A 23,941-nucleotide genomic window follows, 5' to 3' on the forward strand; every position below is an offset into this window, starting at 1 on the left:
AGAATATTTTTTTCTCTTTTTTTAATGTCATGAGCTATACCAAAATAGGATGACCTTAGTAAACAGAGTGACTTACAGATCACAAAGCTGTGATATTCTTGTGATATAAAGAGGATGCAAGTGGAGCAGACTTTCTTAGGCTTATTTCATATGTAGAAGAATTCAGTTGTGCATGTTTTAATACAGAACAGGTGAAAGGAATGACTCATAACAAACCATTTAGTAAAGTTAAACACTACTATTTCTAGTAACATAACTGTTTTTAAAACTCGCATGTTCTCTAATTGATGAAAGTGAGTTTTATATATGTATTTATATATATAAAGCGCCTATCACCATGTTGATAAACATTCTTTGGAACCACTCTGACGGCAGAGGTAAGAACAGGAGTCAGCCTGTCAGTACCTCAGCACTTTTGTATCCAACCAATTTAAAAAAAAAAAAAAAAAGCCACAAGACTGCTGCCAGCCTGCCTGGCTGGTGTTTAATACTGCTACTCCATCAGGGTTGGGTGGCTCCTGGAAAGAATGTTATACATGTAGATCCTGTGCCTGTTGATAAGAGTAGACCACACAGAGGACTTAGGAAAATCTCTTCATTTGAAAACTTTCATGGATCAATTCAGGATGGAACAATGGAGAATAATTCTCAACCCCTAAAAAATCTGCTTTTTTTTTAAAAAAACAGTATTTATATTCTGTCTTGCAAGATTTCAATGAAATCCAGGCTCTGTAATATACATATTTCAAATACAGTCTTCTTGTAAAACATCCAGACCTTTAGTGATGACTTTGTACAGGTAGATGGAAGAAGAGCTACTACAGTGGTTACTGACTAAGTATGGACTGAGCTATATAAAGCAATTATAAGATAAAAATGTTGAAAAACAATGAAAGATGACTGAACAAGCTTGTGCCTATTCATAAAAAACAAGGTTTTTCTTCATGGTTTCTCTCTAGTAATAGAAAGCTGAGTATAAACCTTGTAGGTAATTTTGCTCTTTGCAGGAGGATCATGTGGAAGTTCTATGGGGCCAATTTTTAACGTTTTTAGTTATCAGTGTAAAAGAAATTTTAAACATTTCTGTTTGAGACACCTTTGTTTCAATGAGACCTTCAGTTGGCTTGAGATAGTTATACATGCAAGTTCTAAATGTTAAGTTGTGGGATCATAAAGTTTGAAGTAAGAGAAACAATTCAGAAGGACTTGAGCTTCTGACTTGCATGCATCAAGTGCAGCGTGTGCACCCCAGTGCTTCATCTGAGAAATTAACAAAAAGAGCAAAACAGATGCAGGTTGAAAGCAGGAAGGCTTTTATAAATATGAAATAGTGTAATAGATACCGGATTGCAGTTGTTTGTAATTAGTGCTGCTGCTATAAAAGATAAGAATGTACGTTCATGGAGTCAGTACATCTGTAACTAGTATTACCAGGAGTGGTAGTGCTCTTATCCAATACCTCTGTTCTGTGTGGCAGTGGAGCCCAGAAGATTGAATTATGTAATTATTCAACTTATAGAAGAACAAGCTGCCATCCATTTTATTATACTTTTTTTTTCACTGAAGAGAAATTCTTTAACAATTTAAGCACAGAAACAAAAATGAATTGTTTAGTTTCTTTTTGTCTTTTTTGTATTCGTTCTGCTTTCCTTACTTTATCACCCCCTTTGATTTCTGGCTTTTCATTAATTACCATATTCTAACACATAAGTATTTTTTGATGTAAGGCTTAAAAATGTCATCAGAATGGACTAAGGTTTTTTTCTTTCCCCACTAGACAGATATATTTATTTATTTTAAAAGGGAAATGAAAGGAAGTGTATCAAACATTGTGTATCTTTTTCATTTTAAAGCTATGGTAAAAATGCACAGAAAATGATTAATTAAGTGACAATATTTATGATTCAGAATTAGACACGTAGATAATTTTTAGTTTATGACAAATATAGTAATAGCAAGAGAAGGGTGACCTACACTAGAAGATGTCTAGTGCTGTAAAAGGTGTTCCAATATGGAAATTGAGATTATTTAATACTTGTTTGGCTCTGACTACAGTTTGTGGATAACATTAAAACTCCCTTGGGCAAAATCCTGTGGGTCCCCAGTGGAATTGCAGAGGATGAGGAAACACAAGCGTCAACATTCAGCAAAGTCGGGGAAAATGGTTTCAAATTTCAAGCTACAGTCTTGTAAAGCGAGTTCAGTTTTGAATCTAACAGTTGCATATATAAGGCAAATTGCTCACTGGAGTATCATAAGAACTTCACGTGTGTTTATCCTGTGTCTCTTTTCAGGTAATTTTGAGTGTGTTTTATTACTGTATTCTAAGCAGGCTGTTACCAAGTTTATCACTATTACAGGCAAAAAGAACTGGAAGGTGGCAAAATTGCACATTTATCTTCATAGGCTTGTGAGGACAGGTGATGATGTTGCCCTCAAGATGTCAGGAGGGTCAAAGTGCCACCGGTGCCCCCCTAGCAGTCTATAGGCAAAGCAAGCAAAACCAAAAACAAATTCTGAAGGATATGTGCATGTGGTCCAGACCTGCAGTAGGATACTAACTACCCTTTTCTCTCAAACTATGTAATAAAGTAGTGTAAGTTAAACTCAAAATTGGTCTTAACGTATACTTAGGTTGAAGTTTCCTTCCTCTGTTCTCAGACTTGAGGAAAGGCTTGCGTGTCTGAAAGCTTCATGTGATAGAAAATATTTTACGTCTTTCTGTCAGTCCCACATTTCTCCTATCTTTAGATACTTACAATAGCAATAATGTTAGTGCCAAGGACTAATGTGTAAAAACATAAGCTAAATCCAAGGAGAATTAATTGCAACATTCAAAGAGAGAAAATAATTAGGTAGAACTCCAGAGAAAAACATGCTAGCAAAAGATAACAGAAATGCAGAGCCCTTCTCCAGAGAAAAAATATTTTGAAAATACAAGCATAATATAAGCTAGCTCAGCCAAAAAATTCCCAGGGGAAAGAGGAGACAGGATCAACTTTTTTTCCTTCCCTTTAAGATGGGAAAACACAGGGAAACACAAATTAACAAAAGTAAGATTTCATACTGAAAACTGAACACCATGGAAGAAGAACACAAACTTTAGTTGCATAAAAGTGCAATTATATATCTCTGTCAATTAAAAGTGCAATTAAATATCAATTCTTAGTTGTTTAAAAAAATCCATGGGGATATTGGTGTTTTTAGCTACAGAGCATTCTGGAGACAGCTTAACATGTTTAAAATGGTGGGGTTTAGGATAGAGTCTTTGGATGAAAGGCTGAACATTTACAACATAACAACTTAATATCCTGAAATCAGTAGGTGGAGGACAGAAATTTCCTTGTCATCTTCTCATATTCCTCTGAAAAAATCAGCACAGTTAACTGTGAGGAGCTGGTGGTGTCCCATCTGAAAGATGGGTCAATGTGTTAAAGTTGTGTCTTTGCATGTGTGAGTCCCTCTGGGTGGGTCGGACAGACAGACAAACAAATGAAGGACCCTCAATCAGAAAATGCACTTACATCCCTGACCAAATCTCTTGTATGTAGTTTCACAAATGCCAGTTCTCTGTCTCGGTTTAAGTCAATGGCAGTGTATAACCTGTAGGAAAATTGATAAGGATGCAAGATAACGTAAGAGACTTGAGGTATGTTTGTGCTGTTGAAAGAGATGGGGCCAAGCTGCCTTTAAAAGTAGTAGTTTAAGGTAGTGAGAGAGAGCTGTAACAGCATGGACTTCAGCATTGCTTGGGTGTGTGTGCAGGAGGTTGGGCAGAGGTGCAGAGCCTGCCCTGGTGCTTGTGGTCCTGGGCCGACTTGGCTCTTCCCTGCTGGCTTTGCTTCAGTAAAACTGCCTCACATGTGCTCCACTTGCACATCCGCACTTCTGGTGGCAGTGTGGGCATGCCATCGGAGCAAGCGCTAGGAACACACATCACTGTGGTGATGTTCACAGAGCTTTCACAAACCTAGAAATTATCATCTCCTTGGAGCTGAATTGGAACAAGTCAGTGTCACGGTTTAAGACCAGATGGCAACAAAGCACCACAAGGCCACTCGCTCATCCCGGGTGGGATGGGGAGGAGAAAATCTTGTGGGTTGAGATAAGGACAGGGAGGGATCTTTTGCCAGTTATGGTCATGGGCAAAAACCAGACTCAACTTGGGGGAAGAAAACCCCAACCCAAAATCAATTTAGTTTGTTACCAGTCAAATCAAAACAGGATAATGAGAAGTAACACCAAATCTTAAAGCACCTTCCACCCACCCCTTCCTCCTTCCCGTGCTCGACTCCATTCCTGATTCTCTCTACGTCCTCCCCCCCAGTGGCACAGGGGGATGGGCAATGGGGGTTGTGGTCAGTTAGTCACACACAGAGCAGTTAGTCTCTGCTGCTCCTTCCTCCTCAGGGGGAGGACTCCTCACGCTCTTCCCCTGCTCCAGTGTTGGGTCCCTCCCATGGGAGACGGTTCTCCATGAACTTCTCCAACATGAGTCCTTCCCACAGGCTACGGTTTTTCATGAACTGCTCCAGCATTGTTCCCTTCCATGAGCTGCAGTCCTTCAGGAACAGGCTGCTCCAGCGCGGGCTTTCCCATGGAGTTGTGGCCATCTTTGGGGGCATCCACCTGCTCCCCCGCTCACCTCCATGGGCTGCAGGAGGACAGCCTGCCGTCTCACCATGGGCTACAGGGGCATCCCCTCCTCCAGTGCACCTCCTCCCCCTCCTTCTTCACTGACCTTGGTGTCTGCAGAGGGGTTTTTCTCACATTGCACTTCCGCTCTGCTGCAGGTTCCCTCTTCTTCAATACGTTCTCCCAGAGGTGCTGTCACTGTTGCTGACTGGGTTGGCCTTGGCCAGAGGCAGGTCCGACTTGGAGCCAGGGAAGCTTCTAGCAGCTTTTCACAGGAGCCACCCCTGTAGCCCCTCCCCGACTACCAAAACCCCGCCGCACGAACACAGTCAGGAATTGTGTGGGAGAACAGGGAACAGTAGCGTGAGATGCTGCTGCCACCACATAGTTTCCTTTGGCTGCAGATAAGCATTCCTGTGGGCAAGGGCCCATCCTACTTTCTGATAGTCCTTTTGATAGCTCACTGTCACAGAACTCTTTTATAGTAAAACCGATGAATAAATATGAAACCGTTTGTAGTTGTTTAGAAGGCTCCACACTATCCCAGTGGACAGTGACATCGTGCCGGCTATTCATATCCCAGGACTGCAATAATTTAATCAACTTCTGCATGTAGCTCTCTCCCTAGGGAAAAAAGAAAAAATGTATTAGAAAACAACGTAGCATGAACTTCTGCTACGAAATCCATTAACCTGCGTGCTAACCTGATCTCCATTCCCTGTACAGATTTCCTGTTGAAGATTAAATTGGGTTCATATTTTCACAAGTTATTTAAGAGGAACTTGAGTGCCCTGTTCCCAGTTTATTTTAAAAGTGCATAAAGCTTTGGACTGAGAACAGCAGTTAACAAATCTTTTCCTCGTAGAACATTTTTGTTACAAGACTAAAGCACATCTCTTTAAAGGCTTATTTCCGAGCATGAAGTAGGAATTTCTGCCCCAGGAAATTAAAGATCATCAGAAAGCTTCACCAGTTGTAAATTACACTTTTCAGCTTTGCCTTCCTCTAACGTAATCACCCCTAGAGCACCTAAATATAGAGAGATTAATTAAACCCAACAATTAAACACCCTCCCCCTCCCCTCTGTAGCTTATTACCTACAAAAGTTAATTGTTATGCAGAATTTACAGTTCATCCTATGAGAGGGAATGGAAAGAAAAGAGGAAGAACACATGGCAGATAATAGTCAAAGAGCTTAACACTCTGCTGATACGGTCTCAGATACTTGTGGTGCCAGTTGTGGGGAGATCTTTGTAGAGTTCACACTGAGGGGTGCACTTCTGGAGCTGGCTTTCTTGGGGAAGGTGGCAGATGCACACTTTGGAAGGCAAAGGTTGCCCCTAAAATGTTTATTTGGTGATGTTCTAACTTTTGGAGGAGTTTTCAGTGGACATATAGAAATAGTAGTGGGCAACATAGAAAGAATTGTGATTAATTCTCTCTACAGAGTGATTTATCCAGTGGACAGCCAAATGTGCTGTATTACAGAGAACTTACTGCAGATTACATAGTTATACCTATCAAATCCTGTATTTTCTGCCCCAGATTGCATTGTTCAATTTATTAAAGAACACCAGTCATAACCCTTAGTGATTCAGCCTTCTTTTAAGGCTTTTAATATTCAAATAGTATATTTTTGAAATATTCAAATTCCCTTTTTAAACTCTCACTTTTAAAAATCTGTTTTCCTAAAACTGTTATTGAGAAGTTTTTAACATTGGGAACAGCTCCATGATTCTCGCTTAGAGAAGATTTTTGACTTATGTACTGTTTCTCTCATAAGCATAAAATAAATTCCAGTCTGAAAAGATGTCAGTTTATTTTTAGTTTATTCAGTTATATCATTTAAAGCAAGAAGAAAGCATTTATAAACATCTGATGCATCAGCACATATACATTCTGGTATTTCCTTGTCCCAGATTCTCCTTGGGTTTCACTTATTTCAGTACTACTTTTAGTGAAGGTAACACTGAGAAATTTGAATGTAGTTCTTCTGACTTGGTAGATAGTTAGTGTAGCAACTTGGGAATAGTAAGCCTAGGAACTAGAAAAATTTAAGATCTATTTGAAGTTGCTTTTAAAGTATTTGTGATGAAGTTAAGGTACATGAAGAGCAAAATAAAAAATATAATTAAAAATGTATGCCTGTATTTTCAAGGTAAGTAACTATATTCAGTGACATTGCTGTCTTGCATTCTGATCAGTTTTTATTGGTGCTGAGGTTTTGTTGCTAATATTTCTCACTGTCACAAACTGTAGTGTTGGTGAAATGTCTTCTCAAAGATTCAAGTATTCTGCTTTTTGTGCTGCATGTATTCCCAGTGTTTACTGATATATTCCATATAAATAATTTGAAGAAGTGAATTTGAATAATTGCTTCTCTGAGGAATACAGTGCATGTCTTTGTATTAAATTTTAAGTGGATGTTTTTACATGCCCCAGACTAGTACATCTGGGGATGAAGTAGTCAGGAAAACATGCATGCTTTTGAGTTGTGTTGAAATTGCTCCTTTAAAGGAAGAAGATGTTCAGCTTGGTAAGCAAGTTTTTACTGATTTCAGTGTATCAATGTTTAGAGTTTGTATTTTAGAATTATGTTAATTTACATCAATAAGCATCCTTTGCTAAATTGAAAAAGAATGTGTACTACTAAAATGACTTTATGCTAAATACTGTGAAAGACAAGAGGATGTTATGTAAAATATGCAATTTATGTAGGAAAAAGCTGTTATGTTTTGTTATGGGGGCTCTCTTTTTCTCTTTTTTCATCCATGCTGTTAATCCAGCAGCAATTATAAATAATCATAATACTTCTGTATTTGAGAGTAAAGAAATCAGAATGGTGATTAACAGATACTTTTGATTGGATTTTTTTCCCCTCAAACTCTTCAGACTAAACTTTCAGCTATGCAAATTTAGAGTATTTCTGACATCAGAGGCATTGTTTTTTACAAAGTGTAAAATGAATCGCAGGAATACCTACACAAATTGTCTTGTATATCTGTACATAATGCCTGCATTTCCAAGAAATTAGAGATTGTTAGCATGTTTCTGTTGGGGTGTGGGTTTTTGTTTGGTGGTTTTGGTTTTTTTTTTGTTCAGCTGTTTTGACAAGAGCATCCTTAGTGGAGAGAATATCTTGGGGTTTCAGTAACAAGTGTGGTCCTTCAGTGCCCTGGAAATATTATGTACTTTGATCCTAACAGCTTAATTAATAGAGAATAAATAGTGCAGTAGTGCATCGTAATACCTTATTTATTAACGTAACATAGATTTTAAAATACTTTCACAAGGGAATATATTTTATACATGAAGGCGGGGTTGTTCTTCTACAAGTGTTGGTGAAATGTTTACTTTTCCATTGTTTGCTAAACTCACAAATGACAGTGAGTTTTCAGAGGAAAGATGCTTTTGGTCTTGTCAGTAAAAAGAATGTACTTGCTTTCTCAGCTGGTTGCAGGAGTTAATAGAGAAAACTGTTTCAGGTATATGTGACAGCATGTGGTATCTGACATGTAAAAGTTCTCCTTTGGAAAATCCATTATGTCACCCACCCTGAAATCCCAGGATCCAGCTAACTGTGGTGAAGGTATAGGACCCAACTGAAGGAAATACCAAGTACATTCTGTACAGAAAAGTTCTTGAAAAGCATAATTGCTTCAGCCTCCATAGCAATTAAGGTACAAAATATTCTGTGTTATTTATTCCTATTGTTCAGGCAAAGATCACTAATCAGTCATGTTGTGGAGTGCTGTAGTTTCCCTGGAAGGAAACTTGTTTCCTTAAGGTTCATGTTCGTTCTTTCTCTCTCTCTCTCTTTTTTTCTCTTTTTTTTTTAAGCATGCTAAAACAGAGGGAGTGGGAGAAAAGGACTTGAAGGTCTCAGTTTTGTATAGCATGAAAGTTTCTTACTTAAGATCTGTCATTTTGTCATGTGCACCCCTTCTTACCATCAACCTTACCCTGTCCCCCTTTATGAAGTAACTGGCAATTAATGATGAAATTGTATGAGAGATGTACATTGTGGAAGGGCTGGTAGAAAACAAAAAATGGCTGAGTAGTTCCAAAAGCCAATTTCTAGGCTGTTTTAGGTTTCCCTGTTATGGTGAACAGAGAAAAGTCCCTTAAGGCATGCATTAAGAAGAGTATCATGCTTCAGTCGTGCTGGTGAGGATGGACGCCAGAAGAAGCCCTCCTCCCTTTCAGAGGAAGCAGAGGGAATTGGGTTGGTTAAGAAGATGGACATGTTTCCACAGGCCATAGTCCTCCTCTGGAATCAAAGTTCGAAGCTGAACCCAGTATTGTTGATTGGTTTTGTAGGACAAAATTTATTTCCCCCCCCCCCCCCCCCCCCCCCCTTTCCTTCCAGTGAGGACTTTACAAGGTGTAAGGAGATGATTTGAATGCTCAGGCTGGTGTATAGGGGATGTGCCTTTATATTTGTTTTTTCCTCCATTGTGTATTCCTTTCTTTTCTCCACTCCTCAGCCTGGTTTCTGTACAGCAACTGAGGATTTCAGTAGCATGGGGAATTCCTGGAAATCTAAGTCTGTTAGCATTGTTGGCTGAATGCTAAGCAATTTGATTTGTAGTTTTTAACAAAGCTTTGCTTCCTAGTTTGGGTATGTGGCCTGGTAGGAATCCTGACAGAAAACTTAATAAACTCTCAAATCCAGAAAGAAAAACATATTATAAATATAATATAATGTTATAAAAGGGAGACTAGAATTCTAAGACTTATTATAGTCAGTGGATAGAGGAGGAATAATTTTTTTTTAAATTCTTTTTGTGATAAAATGAATGGTTTCTTAATGTAGTGTTTCTAATTTCTCTTATTTGTAAGGCCTGCTTTTTGTCTGGTTGAGAGGGCTGTGAATCTTGCCTAAGCATTGTGTGCACAGATCCAAGTTTCCTGGAATAGGTCAAACTTTTAGAGGCTTCGTGGATGCGTTCCCTACCTGACTTCCTATGTATTTTATCTGTATGCTGTAGCATGTTCTTCAAAGTAATTTATCTCTGCATGGAGAAGTCAGATCACTGTCTGTATCTATTTAGTGCTGCTGATCTTTATTTTGCTTGCCAGCAAGCACATTTGATTAATGTTTTAGTTCAAGATTCTTTTTTTTTCCTATGTGATAGTATTATCCCTGTTACTGCTTTCCTCTTAATGTGCTTATGTATGGGTTTCTCACTGCATGACCTTCCTGGAGTACTGAGAGAAAGAACACTAAAATAAAGTGCAAAGAAATGCATTTAAATTAAACACTACTGAAAAAGATAATGTAAATTAATTTTTTCTTCTACAGAAGTTGAGATATTTGTATAAGATATAGGTGATCTTGCAATGTTTACCTTAACAAATGGCACACGTAATATAACACAAATACGCATTGATGGCTGTTGTCTTCAGCATCTATATAATGTGCTTGATTTCTTATAGCTACATTATTATCTATATAAAATGGGGAAATGCCACTTCCACAGGTTTAACTGTGAAAACTAAAGGTTGCAGGCAGCAGGAACTTTCCTTATTTAGGACTCCCCTGCAGCAGAATTTAATAGGAAACCAAAAAAAAGGAAGCCTCTGTAAGGTTCCTTTTACCAAGATTTTCCCCATTATGTTTCTGCGTGTTCCTGCATCACATGCACTGAGGTGGTGTACAGGACCTGGCTGCAGTCCGAAGACCACCTAGCCATCCTCGGAGGACTGCCTACCTCCCTATTACTGTTCCAGGATTAAACTTTGCAAATTAGTTCCAGTAGATCCCCACGGTCGTCCCTTTCAAAGGAAGGAAGTTGCATTTGGAGAGTTTTCCAAGATAATAACATAGCCTTAAACTGTGTCGTGTCTTCCACGCTAACTCTGCTGGCTTACACACAGACTACATCTTCTTTTCTGTGGACTAAATTTTTCCGTTGCTGTCATCTCATTCAGGTCATGTACCTTTTCTTGCCACACTGTTTGTAGGCAGTGGAGCCTGGGTGTCTGGTAAAGGGGAAAGGATATCAGAGGTGGTCATTTAGATCTGAAGTTGGAGAAGGGGAAGTCAGTGGGAAGACAGCTGTTTTCACTGCCCATGTACTGTGTGTACAGCAAACCCCATAGACAGGGGTCACCTAAAGGTATTGCGTGTGAATAGATAGATCAGTTTAGAGTGCACAGCAGTTACTACCTTCCTAGCGGTACCAATGTTAATGGTAAGCTCCTTATCACAAACATTTGTATTAAATAATTGAGATAATCTCTAACAGTACAGCATTCAGCAAGATCAGCTTTTGCTGGTAATGAAGCTAATGTAGTTAAGAATACAAAAAGTAATACTGGATGTAACTGTGGTAGAAAATTTTGGTTCTGTTAAATCAATTATGCAAATACAAAAATGTTTTCAGTAAAACCTAATCAGTTTTCAAGAATATGAGAAAAATATACCTATGTGAAGAAATAAAACTTTCTTCAATACAATCTAATCAACTGCCAGAAATGAAACATCTCTAATTTGATTAAAATGTCCCCGTTGACCATAGTTATTTTCTCTTGTTGTAAATAAGAGGACTGAGGTTCTCAAGTCAGAACGATAGCTTTTCTTACGGAATATCCCTTTTAGCTTTTGTAGTTACTGCTCTTTTTCTGGCACTGATGTTGATTCACTGATATTTGAGGGCTGATGTGCTTTGCACTTGGCCAACATTATCCACATTAATGTTGCTTTTTCCATCCCAGTCTCCATGCTCCTATTAGTTTTTGTTATTTGTTCAGTTACTGTTTCTAGATCTTACCTCTTCCAACTTATTGTTATTTTCTGTTCTAACTTGAGGAGATGAAGAGCATAGGAATTGCTTCTGGTTCGAATTCTGAAAAGACAAGGCAGCTGCCAAGTAGTCTGTGACTGTATTTAGATAGCCTTACTTGCTCATCATATAGGTACATATACTTAAATCATTCACCAAGAAGGGCCTGAGCAATGAAGGCATGCTCTAGGACTAAGGTGTCTTTCTTCCTGAATTTCTTTGTCTAGAAATGATACTTATAAGTAAGACAGAAAAAAAATAGTTTTATTTATATTGGTTAATGTATCTTTTTTCATGTGCTTCTGTTCCTAGCTACTCTATATCTTTTTTTTTTTTTTTTCCTCCTCCCTCATGACATCTTCCTCCTTTTTCTCTCCTTTCCCAGCTGCCAACATCTTCCTCCTTAGCACCCTTTCCAATACTGTCTCTTCTGGTCTGAATTTTTCCTTTGCTCTTTTTGTAATTTGACCCTTGTAAATAACACATTGCTAGGCATATAAAGAGATTCCACTTAAGGTCTAAAATTAGCTTTCTAGTCTAAACTTGTCATCTAGGCAACCTGTGTAATCAATAGCGAAAGATAAATACCACAAGAAGGCAATTCATCACATTTTAAGATTATGTTGAAACTGGAGGGATTAATTGCTGTCTGGGCCACCTGTCTCTTTCTGCTGATTAAAGAGAGTGCCCTAGATGGCATTCTTGGATTGGATACCTGACTTTCAGATGGCTAAAATTAGATGAAAAATATCCTACCTGTTGTGCAAGGAGTGGTGTTGGCAATGCATTGCCTTTGTAAGGTCTGTACTGCAGAGGTAGAAACTGCATAAAATTGGAATGAGATGGCACCCACAGTTTGATCTTCTTTTTCTTGAACTGATTTGCAATGGTGCCAACAGTTATATTTGATTTTCAGTAGTGACTTCAGTAATGTTGTGACATTCTAGAAATCAAACCCCTACTACTTTGTTAGAATAGTTAATATTTATATAGCTTTCATGAATTTCTCACCAAACTGCAGAATCTATTTCATTTTTGACATGAGGAGTTGGAAGCTTCAGAACATTTTTGGCAAGGCCACACAGTGCTGTACAGCAACATAATTGGATACAAACCTGGTTATATGGATACGATTTTAAAATCATAGGGAACTAAGTTTACTGATAGATAGTACCTACTATTGCAGTGGCTGTTACTAAAACAGAAACAGCCACACACAAGGTGTTCAGATATAACTGGATCATAAACAATCGATAATTTTTTATTGTCAGTGCTACACATAAGCATTTGGAAATATAAAAATAAAATTTGGAAATACATATAAAATTATTTGTGGACAAATACTGTACGGAAAGATTTCGAGCAAAACTGAATATAAGGAAATATTTATCTGTTACAGTTATTCCCATAGTAAAACTGGTGTTTATGCTTCTAATAGTTGATCTTCTTTTAACAGTGCTGTAACTCACCACTGAACCAACACATTGGGAACAGTTCATAGCATCAAAAACTTCATCCACGTAGACTGATGCCATCTCTCCAGTCTCCAAGCACTGTGAACTGAAGCTACGAATCTTTATGGAGCTTATATCACCTGTGTCAAAGGGAATGTTTTTCTGATATTTAACAAGGACCCTTACTGCCAGTATGACGAGCCAGGAGAAATGGGTTAACCTTAGTCCTGGAGAGTTCTCTCAGCTTCAGAAATATGCAGAATGTAAGTAATTTTTAAAATATATGATTTTCTGTCTAATTAAAAATTAAGAATATTTTGAATGCAGAATGTAATATTATTATGTTATTGATATTGTTCACTGTCAAGTAAGAGGTTAAATTACGGCTTATGTTTATGTTTTTTAATTTAAAGATACGTTCTTTGAGGGGGAAGAAAAATAATCAGTTGGGGTCTGTAACTTTTCTTTTTTTACTGAACAATCATTATCCATGATGGTACCATCTAGACTGACTATGGGTTATGTGACTGTGGGTATTTGGAGAGCATATTTTTATGGCTTTGCCACCTTAAATTCACCATAACAATTCGTAGGCCACTAGAGCGGGGTTTGTAGTTAAAAAGAAGGCTTGCTCAGTCATGGAGGAAACAGAGATTCCAGGAGAAACACATCTAGATGTTCAATATGAAGATGTTTCTAATACTATAAACAATGTGAAGGAGGAGTTGTCCTGTGACAGATCCAGTTCTTTAGTTATTGCTCAGGCAAAACTTTAAGTTGCCTGAGCAACTTAAATGGCTCAGAATTACATGCTTAGAGGAAAGATACTGAATGTGAGAAGTTAGATTTAGGAAACAGTTTATGAAGCCTGATAAGAACTGAACTGGAGAAGGTCAAGAATGTTTAGGAAGTTTTCCAATGTGACTAGTAATCTAAATTTATATTTTTAAAAACTGAGAAAATCTCATATGATTTGTGAATGGTTTTGATTTATTACTAAAGGAAACATTTGCTTATAAGGTAAAATGAAGACTGGTGATGGGATTTTTTTTTTTGTGCCTATGACATCACAGCATATATTTAACTGTATTTCAGCATAGACATCTAACAGAATAATCATAAAATGATTATTAGAGTTAACTTTAATGGTATATTCCACTGGAATGTGATTGAGATTCATAATATTTTCATGATATCAAGTTAAGCCATGAATGGTACTTTATATAATGCAATGTCATTGAACCAAAAAAAAAAAATCGGATAGAAATATTTACATGAGCAGGTGTATTTGAGTTCCATAGTTTTCTACAACAATTGCTGTATAGTTTAATGTATTCTATTTATCAACAAAGTATGTTTCCTCCCCATGCCACCTTCTTGTCTCAAAGGATAAGCTATAAAGATGAAGGAAATTTGCTCCAAATACTGCTTTAAATCCTTAATGATGTCACCAGGGAAGGAGCTATTTTGTTTCTCATTTCATAGTGGAATATAAGACATCGATAACCTGTCTGGTATTTAATCAGTTAGGACCTCCTCCTTATAAGAAGGCCTTAAAGATCTAGTATGAGTCTGAGAAATGAAAATATCCATGCCTTTTAGTAGTTCTTTTATTTGTATGTAACACACAGAAACATTAAATAAAGGGAAACAAGATGCAATTACATGGAGCTTAAAAAGAGCACATCCAACTTTTATATTGATGTTCCATTGCCTTCAGAGACCCTTGCAAAGAATATTCTATATTTCATGTTTGATATGAGTAAGCTTGTTTCTTTTAAATTACATCACCAAATGGATAGTAAACATAGTATAGCAGTTTTAAAAAAACCCAAGAAAACAAACTTACTTCTGAAAATATTTACTTCTTCCTGGGAAAATATTTTGAAATGATTCTTCATTAATTTTTTCAATACCAGAAACTGAAGACTGCTGATATATAGAGAGAGATAGAACAGTTATGTGTTGTGTTGTTTTGGGTTTTTTGTATGCATTCTTATAATTTAAGCCTTCAATGCAGCGTTTGCCAAAATACTTGTCATCTTCCTTAAGGGGGAAAAAGGCATTTAATATATTCCTTTTCTTTGTGCTCCCCTTTGCTCCTCCAGCACTTCTTGCACACACCATCGTTGAGAGCCATTGCTTTAATAGAACTATTGGTATCGGGATAAAGTGTTTGGTGAAATTGGCTGTATTTGTTTGTGTTCAGGTTTGTGTGTGTACATAAAAGAAAGACATGGTGTCTTTCAAGCTTCCTCTGCTTTTCTGGAATGGAAGGATGTTACTTGTTTGAAAATGTGAAATGTGATGCATCTTTGTATAAGTAGTTCAATTTCTGAGGCAATTAGAAAAAGAATTGTTAATGGTGTGTAGACTTTGATGTGTAATGTCAAGGGAATATAACCCAGATATGGACCTTATTTTGAATTTCTGAGCTGTTCAATTTAATTTTGCTAAGTGGCTGAATAGCAGTATCTTTAAATGTGTGATTTAACACATTAAAATGCAATTTTTTAAAAAAATAGTTAATTGGATCCAACATTTTTGAATTTGGTACATTTTTATCTAACATGCAGAGATACAAAATGTGACAGTAGATGCCTTTACTCATTACTATATAGTAATTAAATTATGTGGAATTTCATGAAGTTTGAGTATATTATTGCTTTGGTATTTCATTATCTTTGTTGAACATGGCAAGATGGTGAACTGAAAATCACCAAATTTGTAGTAGAATTTGGCCGGCTTGGTAGAGTTTGATTTATTTAAAAAAAAAAAAAAAAAAAAAAAAAAGGCATTGCACACTTCTGTCCAGCATGTGTCTTGAGGTACCAGTGGGTCTCCTGCAGGAAGGAGAGAGGATCTGGGTGTGAGAAGGTAACACTGTAGGGAGGTTTGACTTTGTGGCAGTTGCCCACCAACAAGTAGTGGTGATGAGCACCCAACCTTGCCTCATGTTGAGGAGTGGGTTTTACTGAAGGACTCCAAAATACAGTAGGGAATTCACAGCAGAGTGATTTATTTTCCACTCACTTGCTGATATGTGGGGCTGTCATTTGCTCTGCCTCTCATTCAGTTTGGTGTAGAGACTTTACTTCATAAATCTTACCTAAATTACAACATAGTTTTAACTATGGAAATTTTTAACAGATACACTTTCTTGAATTTACAAAATTCAATATCTGTAATCCCTATTTTAGTTTGAATCAGGCCTAAGGTGAGTACTGGAACAAAGAGTATAGTCTCCCAAAAACCTGTCTACCTTGGATGTCAGTGACTTTGGATCGTCCCCTTAGTGGCTGGTAGTCACATCTACTTAATGAGGTCACTGAAATCAGAATTACTTTTGTACAACTGTGGTGAGTTGAACTTGGCTGGACACCAGTTGTGCACCAAGCTGCTCTGTCACTTCTCACTCTCTTCCCCTGCTCCAGAGTGACACCCCACCCATGGGAGACAGTCCTCCATGAACTTCTCCAACGTGGGTCCTTCCTACAGGCTGCAGTTCTTCACAAACTGCTCTGGCATGGGTCCCTTCTATGGGCTGCAGTCCTTCAGGCAGAGAGTGCTCCAGTGTGGGTCCCCCATGGGGTCACAAGTCCTGCCAGAAAACCTGCTCCAGCGTGGGCTCCTCTCTCCATGGGCCACAGGTCCTTCCAGGACCCTGCTCCAGCGCAGGCTTCCTACTGCGTCACAGCCTCCTTCGGGCACCCACCTGCTCTGGCGTGGGGTCCTCCCTGGGCTGCAGGTGGATGTCTGCTCCACTGTGGACCTCCCTGGGCTGCAGGGGGACAGCCTGCCTCACCATGGTCTTCACCACGGGCCGCAGGGGAATCTCTGCTCCGGCGCCTGGAGCGTCTCCTCCCCCTCCTTCTTCACTGACCTGGGGGTCTGCAGGGCTGTTTCGCTCACATATTCTCACTCCTCTCTTTCAGCTGCTGTTGCACAGCAGTTTCCCCCTCCCTTCTTAAATATGTTATCACAGAGGTGCTGCCACTGTTGCTGATGGGCTCAGCTTTGGCCAGCAGCATGTCCGTCTTGGAGCTGACTGGCACTGACTCTATCGGACATTGGGGAAGCTTCTGGCATCTTCTCACAGAAGCCACCCCTGTAGCCCCTCTGCTATCAAAACATTGCCATGGAAACCCAATACAGCAGCAGGCTGAAATATGAAAGGAACTGTTCTTTTAAGTTCATTATACAAACATACATTGGATTATTTTTTAGTCTGAATCACTTTATGCAGGTATTTGGTAGTAAGATATGCATAAGGCTGAAAGAAAGTAGTACAGCACTTCAACCGGTAAGACCTACAGAAAGAGTTTTTTCTGATATATTAGTGTACACACATTTTGGTGTGCAAATAAAAAGTGGTAAAGTTGAATAGTAAAGGCTTAATTAAAAAGAATACGTAAATAAATTCTTAAACAGTTAGAGAGGAGTGCACTAGAATGACCTGAGCTCAGTAGGTAGAATTCAGAGTTCACACTTACACCTCTATATCATATTGCCATGCTCAAATACCAAGTGTTGATGATTCACAGCATCTACTATTGGTGGTGCAAAACAAATACCTTTAGCAGGTGAGCCCAAAGAGGGGGTGTGCTGAAGTGCCTTGCACTACCAATAGGAAGCTTTAAGCACAGGGTGTATTTCGATTTCTGCTTCTCTTTGAAGCCTAAGTAAATTTGGTTAAGGAAGTTTGCTCATTTGTTTTCAGGAGAGGAGTCAGTGTTCTGCATTTCGTGTGCCTGTCCACCCAGAAAATATTCTCTTTAAAATGCATTTGCTGGTGTTTTGCATATTTACTTAGTAGACAGAAAAAACCCTTGCAGTGTTCACTTCTCAAGCTGAATCCCCTCAACCTAAGCTGGCTATGGAGTGGGATAGTGTTTTACTTGTGTGACACCCCCAGCCGCTACCCTCCACACAAGCACACACCACCTTTCTGGTCTGATAGCCTTAGTTTTGATCCAGTATTGGAAGGGATGGTAACCCAGACTATCTTACTGCATAGCAGACAGGGCATACTTGTAGGAGTGAGGGATTTGGGTTTGAGTCTTTTGAGGTTGAAGCTCAGTTTGAACCCATGTCCTTGGTCTTTCCCCCAACCAGAAGGCAAGCCTGTCTCACTTCCACCTGTTTTATGAAGATGACTGTTGCTGCCAGACTTTGCTGAAATCAGTCACGTATGCAAGTATTATGGTTTCTGAGAATAGCAGAAGAATGTGTCAACCCAGGTTCCAAGAGACAAACTAAGTGCCTCTTCTTATCTTTAGACTGTAACAGAACTCAGGAGGCATCTAGATGAGCTGCTTCTCTTCTGCATCAATTGACTTTAGTCATGTAAAGAAATTTTATATATGCGGAACTATAGCTGATCGAGTGTGGACATTATAGATCCAGCTGTCCTGGGCTTTGAGGTCTGAATTTAGCTTAAATCCCTTTTTAGTCACCAAGGTAGATGTATAGATCTTTCACTTTGTAAAGCCTATTGAACTCCTCACGTGGATTCTAGTGCTCTGACAGGGACATGTACTTTCCACTTTCTAACTGAAAGACACTTTGCTCCAGTTCAGCGTAGTTCTGCTTTTAATTAGTCTGTCAGCTTGATGATAGCCTGTCTATTCTTGGAATTAACAGTTAAACCACCAAAGCCTACTGCTAGCTCTGTGTGCAGGTACTGTCCTTGGTATCCCACTGAGAATTTCCTACCACATCTTGTCTGCCTGTCTTCTTCATCACATATTTATAGTATGATTCTCAGCTTTATCCAAGTGTATTGTCTGGTGAACACAAACCCTGAATGTAAAATTTCTTTCCTGAATACATACCAGCTTTTCCCAATTTCCGTAAATGTGACTGAACAGCAAAGGAGAATGAGTTCTCTACCACTTATTCCTAATCACAAAATATTTCCCTCTTAAGCGACACTCAGAACTTAATAGTAAGTGAATATCTCCCAGTAAATTACTGAATTATTTTATAGCTCAAGTCAAGACAACTTTATACTTCCAATTTAAGACACTTCTTCCTCTGCTTGCCATACTTAAATAATTTGGGGCTTCAAATGAATTTTTTGGAACAGTTTAAATATTACTTTAAAAAGAAGAAAAGTGTATTTCTAGAATTCAAAGAGCATATTATCTAATACTTGGCTCTTTGCAGTTAATATGCATATGTGTGGTTTTTGAAAGAATAATTATTTCCAAAGAGAGTTCCTCTGTGTCCTCCTTGCCAGTCAAGTTAAAAATCTCCTCTCTCCTCTTATTCTGAAGAGAGAATAGTAGAAAATATTTTGCATTAGATCTTTGCCTGGTTTTAAAATGCCTCAGAAGAATACATGAAAAGAAAGAGAACTAACTGTTATGCTCATTATATAATAGTAATAATAACAATAACAACGACAGTAATGTAGCCCACATCAAATCCTGAAGATTCTAGGGAAATACATGCACTCAAGAGAATATAATTCATTTTTTTCTTTAGATTTCATGATCAATGCTGGCAATGGGAAAGAAGTGGGAAAAGTTGCAGGGCTTTTTCTGCATAAAAATGTCACTGCATAGTGTAAGGTACATACAGGACTTTTCAGGCAGAGACTGTTCCTTCTAGACTGTATAGTACCAGGTATATATGGATAGTTCTGTACTACTCTAACAGCAGCCTGAATTGCGAGGACATTAGGGAGAAACAATATAAACAGCTTCATTGTGATTATTATCGGTATGGTAAGTTTGATTAGTTTGGACAGGGTTTTTTGTATCCTTTTTATTAAATGAATTTTGTATCTCCTTTTTATTAAATAAAGTTTTATGGTTGTTGTAGTCCAAATTATATGTTAAGAGGAGTTTAGAGGATCCTGCTTCAAAAGCAAGTGAGAAAATATTGAAGGGATTGGAAGCAGTTAAGGCAAGACCGTTTCGTGATTCAGCTAGGCTTTAAAAGAAGGAATGTCTGCCCTTCCCTTAGTAGGCGGAGAGAGGCGGAGGAAAAGGCTTCTGAGCTCTGGCAGCATGTGCACTCTGGGGAAATAGCTTGGTTTTGTGTTGTCCTTTTCAGTTTGTCAACAAAATGTGCCCTGAGGAAAAAGCCTGAAAAAGACTTTTTGCAAAACTTTTGGCAGTGATTTTTTTCCCAGGCTGGTGGAGGAGAACTCGGGCAGACTGTCACAGCCTGAAGATAGAAATAGATGTTGGAGTGTGACTGAAATGGCTGTGAGAACAGGAACAGCATCAGCAGCTGCAGCATCTTTTGATGTAGCATCAATAGCTACTGCAAGAACTAGACAGTGTAAGAATTTTATGGGGGAACAGGAAGGAGGAACTTGTGAAAAAGATCTCTGAAGAGAAACAGGAAGGCCAGCAGAAGTTTTGGTCCAGAATTAATTTGCTAGAGGCTTGATTCTGTGGCCCTCACAGATGGAAAAGATTTTCTTTTACAATGGGTATAAATGATAACCTGCAGGGTGCTTCATATATGTGGCAGCTGGTCACCAGCAGCTATGGGCCATTATGCAATCTCTCAGAGGGTCCCAGGCTTCTAGTGCCACATGGAATTGTGCTAGTTCTAATGAGGGAATGGGCCTCATCAAAGAATACAGGTTGCTAAAACCAGCTATTTTTGACTGTTTGGAAAGTGGAGAGAGAAAATTGCTAGTGATTACTGAGAATAGTTTTACCCCAAGTATTGGATTTTAAGAGTATGGTGTTTCTACTGCTGTTAGTAAAGATGGAGGAAATTAAGTTCTCAAAGTTTTGTCAGAGCCTGTCAGACTGGCTGAAAGATGGAGTCTGCTATGCTGCCTGTATGATATCCCATGCACTTGGAGAACTTCATGGAGGATAATGGGTCTAGTGAGAGATTCACTTTTTGCATGCAAGGCCTGTTGGGAATGGAGTGGCCAGAAGAAGGGGCCAGTTGATGATTCATGGAGGCTGAATTCTAATTCTGAGTCTGTGACTGGGGACTAAAAATCTGACTGAGAGAAATTGGAGTCCTACTCAAGGGTTTGGTGGGGCACTTGCTTTAGCTCTTCTGAGAGGTGAACTATGTTTACTGATACAACACTGTAATTTTTTTCTTAAGATCTGTGAATTTAAATCCCTGGTGCACATTCCTGTGTTGTACAAATTCAGAGAAAATGGGATAGAAATATTGTATCTGATAGGCTTAGGCTCTAGTCAGATTTATTCCTAAAAAAGCTGAACTCTGTCCAAAGGAACGTGGTTATATACAGTCTGCACTAATGAGGATATTGGATCCAGCTTTATGACTCGTGTTAGACTGAAATCCAGAATAGAAAAGATACAACTTTATGAATTTATTTTTTGTTTAACCAGTCATAGTTAGGATTTGGCTTCTGAAGATTGTTTCATAGATGAAGTTGTTGTGGGGGGTGGAGAGCTGGGCACCAATGTCAGCTGCAGAGGTACTAGTGGATTTCTTTCCTTTCTCTCATCAGGAATTCTGTGTTAGGTCTTGAAGAGAATGTAAGGTAAGTATGATAACCTGAGCATTTCTGAAGGAAAAAAGCTGACAAACATACAGTAATACAGTATGATCTGGATCTCTGAGGTGGGCTTTCTAATGACTACAAACACTTTGTGTTTTTACCCAAACAGAAGCCAGTCAATTCTCCAGTTAACCTGTCTAGGGTAAACAGTGGCATATTGGCTCTGTCCACAACTGTGTGTAAGGAGGAACCTTCTCATGGCAATCAGGTGGGATACTGGGGTGTATGCAGAACTTGTTTCCTGCTTCCATGCCCATACTGAAGAAGGGCATCCAACTTGTTTAAGGTACAATAGGCTATTTAGAGAAAGGGACAATGCAGAAGAGCGTGCTGACCTCCTTACTTTGACTAAAGGGTCTATCAAAGTCTTCAGGAGTTATTTTATTTCATGACAAAAGCAAATGCATTTGAGTCCTTTCAGTTCCTCTCAGGCTGCTATGTATTCTAACTTAAAATAATCTTTTAGGAACTAATGGCTTTTGTAGAACTTTACTTGAATTGTACACAGTAATGGCACAAAGTAAAGTGACATTGAGTGACTTTTTGAGTATCTTATTACAGTATTATGTTAATGTTTTAGCTAATTTCAGGGATTCTCACATTCTTTCTTACTGCAAGAAACTTCATATGCCAGCTGCAGGGAGACATGTTTTAAGAGAGGAAAATAGTGAATTTGTATGCATTTTTGAGTATCAGATGGCAAATTGGGACGTACTCTGCTGTTTGTGATATCCCCTATTCCTCTGCAGGACAAAGGATGCTCCCAGAAGTATCTGACTTGTTTGGGAGCTCTGATATAAGGGGATTATAGCCAGCAAAATGCAAGACTACTGTTGCTGTTTCATGCTGTTGAGTGGAGACTTCTAGCAAGCGGTCATATATCATAACAGAAAGAGACTTACTCCATGTAGTAAAAGCAGAGAAGGCAATAGGCCTTTAGAGTAAACTTGTAATTCAACTTTTTTAAAGATGCTGAAAAATTGGTCCAGAGTAGGATAAGTTCAGTGAAGCACCAGCTGTTTTTAGCTTCAATTACTGTCCTGAAGAGCTGCTTCTCCTTCCTGAATGATTGAGTGGCAGCGTCAAAAATACAATGGCTCAGAAACTTGCAACTTTCATTTAGGGGTAACAAAAGTATTATGGAACAAATGGTCTCAGTTGTGCTAGTGCTAATGCACTTTATTTGTCCTTTTTAGGAAAGCTAGTGAAAGTCTAAAAGTTTTGCACCTATTTAAATCTCATATGGAAGAAATGTTAGAGGAATTAGAGAAGGAAAAAAATCAATGCAACCTGTTAGATAGTACCAAGTTGCATTGATCCCAGACTCAAAAGATAAAATACTGTTAGAAAATGCTGTTATTATTACAAATCCATCATTTGAGCACAGAGAGGAACTGGCCATGCTTGCTGTGTGATGAATAGGACACTGTCCCATCATCAAGAGCACTTGCTGGCCTCGCTAGAAGTTGGTAATTTACTTGCAACCATCTTGCACATCAGCTTAATCCAGGAGAATGGGGGAGAGAAGGCAATCTCAACACTTGGAGAAATTTGTAATGTGTATTCAGTCTGACTGAGCAGTGAAACATGGTTGTTCAATACAGTACAGATATTGAATTGATTGTGCTGAGACTGGATAGTGTTTGACCTTTATTTTTAGGATAATTATATTATTTTCTAGAATATGCTGCTAAGTTTCCAGTGTTTCCACTGAGGGCGTAGTGGCTGTTCAGGTGTCTGGGAAAGTTTAAGTTAGTCAGAGCTCTAGCACTGTCAATAGTATCAGGGCTTGAGTTAACTCTTAAACATGCACATAGATCCATGGTTCTTAAATAATATAGTCAGGCTCCCAAATGCTGGGCCTTTGTTGCAATAGAAGGGAATTATGAGTAAGTCTTTAGGGGAAAAGTCAATGACTATGCATTTCCATTTTCAAGGATATCATTGCAAGAAGCAAATCTAAAGAGTTCCTACAAAGTCCAAAATAGAAACCCTAGTTCGCAAGTTTCTGTGGCTGTGCGATTCATGGTGTGCGGTGGCTGGCAGCGATACCTCCTGTCTTAGAATCCTGAAAGGCAAATGGTGTCATGTCACCTTGGTTTCCGTTTCCTCTGTCAGAAATAATTATTTCTTTCTAGAATTGAAGCTGCACAGATATACACTGCCAGTCATTAACACCTGGTGTTGCAGCATCAGCTGTTACTGGTGTTGAACAGATACTGAGGTTACTACAAATCTGAGATATGGTCATAAAATTACTGAACATGTATTTGTATACTGTAAAATGTATAAACATTGATTATGCCTTTGTTACATTTCCTGTGTTTCTATGTATCTTCCATATTTCTTTTCCTTTATTGTTTGGTTGTTTCCATGGTCATTTGCATGTAAACAGTGAGAAGCTTTTGTTTCTTAAGAGTTCATCTGTTCCTATTGCTTATTCCCCATTACAAAGATTTGGGGGATAATTCAGTTGGTTGCTTTGGAAATGAGCCTGATGTCACAAACAGAATTACAGTTCACCAAGCCTTGAAGAAACAAAACAAAGG

At 38.5% G+C, this 23,941-nt stretch overlaps 1 protein-coding gene across 1 annotated transcript in view; it reads left to right on the forward strand.

Annotated features, from left to right (window-relative positions):
- The first annotated feature begins 13,070 nt into the window (after positions 1-13,070).
- DGKB (diacylglycerol kinase, beta 90kDa) overlaps positions 13,071-23,941 on the forward strand; it is a 327,543-nt gene continuing 316,672 nt past the window's right edge. Inside the window, exon 1 of the mRNA XM_010577640.1 lies at positions 13,071-13,140. Within this exon, the coding sequence (XP_010575942.1) occupies positions 13,071-13,140 (70 nt within the window). The remainder of the gene's footprint in view (positions 13,141-23,941) is intronic.

The sequence above is a fragment of the Haliaeetus leucocephalus genome, unplaced genomic scaffold, assembly GCF_000737465.1.
Source record: "Haliaeetus leucocephalus isolate CR32 unplaced genomic scaffold, Haliaeetus_leucocephalus-4.0 Scaffold566, whole genome shotgun sequence".
In the NCBI taxonomy this organism is placed as follows: Eukaryota; Metazoa; Chordata; class Aves; order Accipitriformes; family Accipitridae; genus Haliaeetus; species Haliaeetus leucocephalus.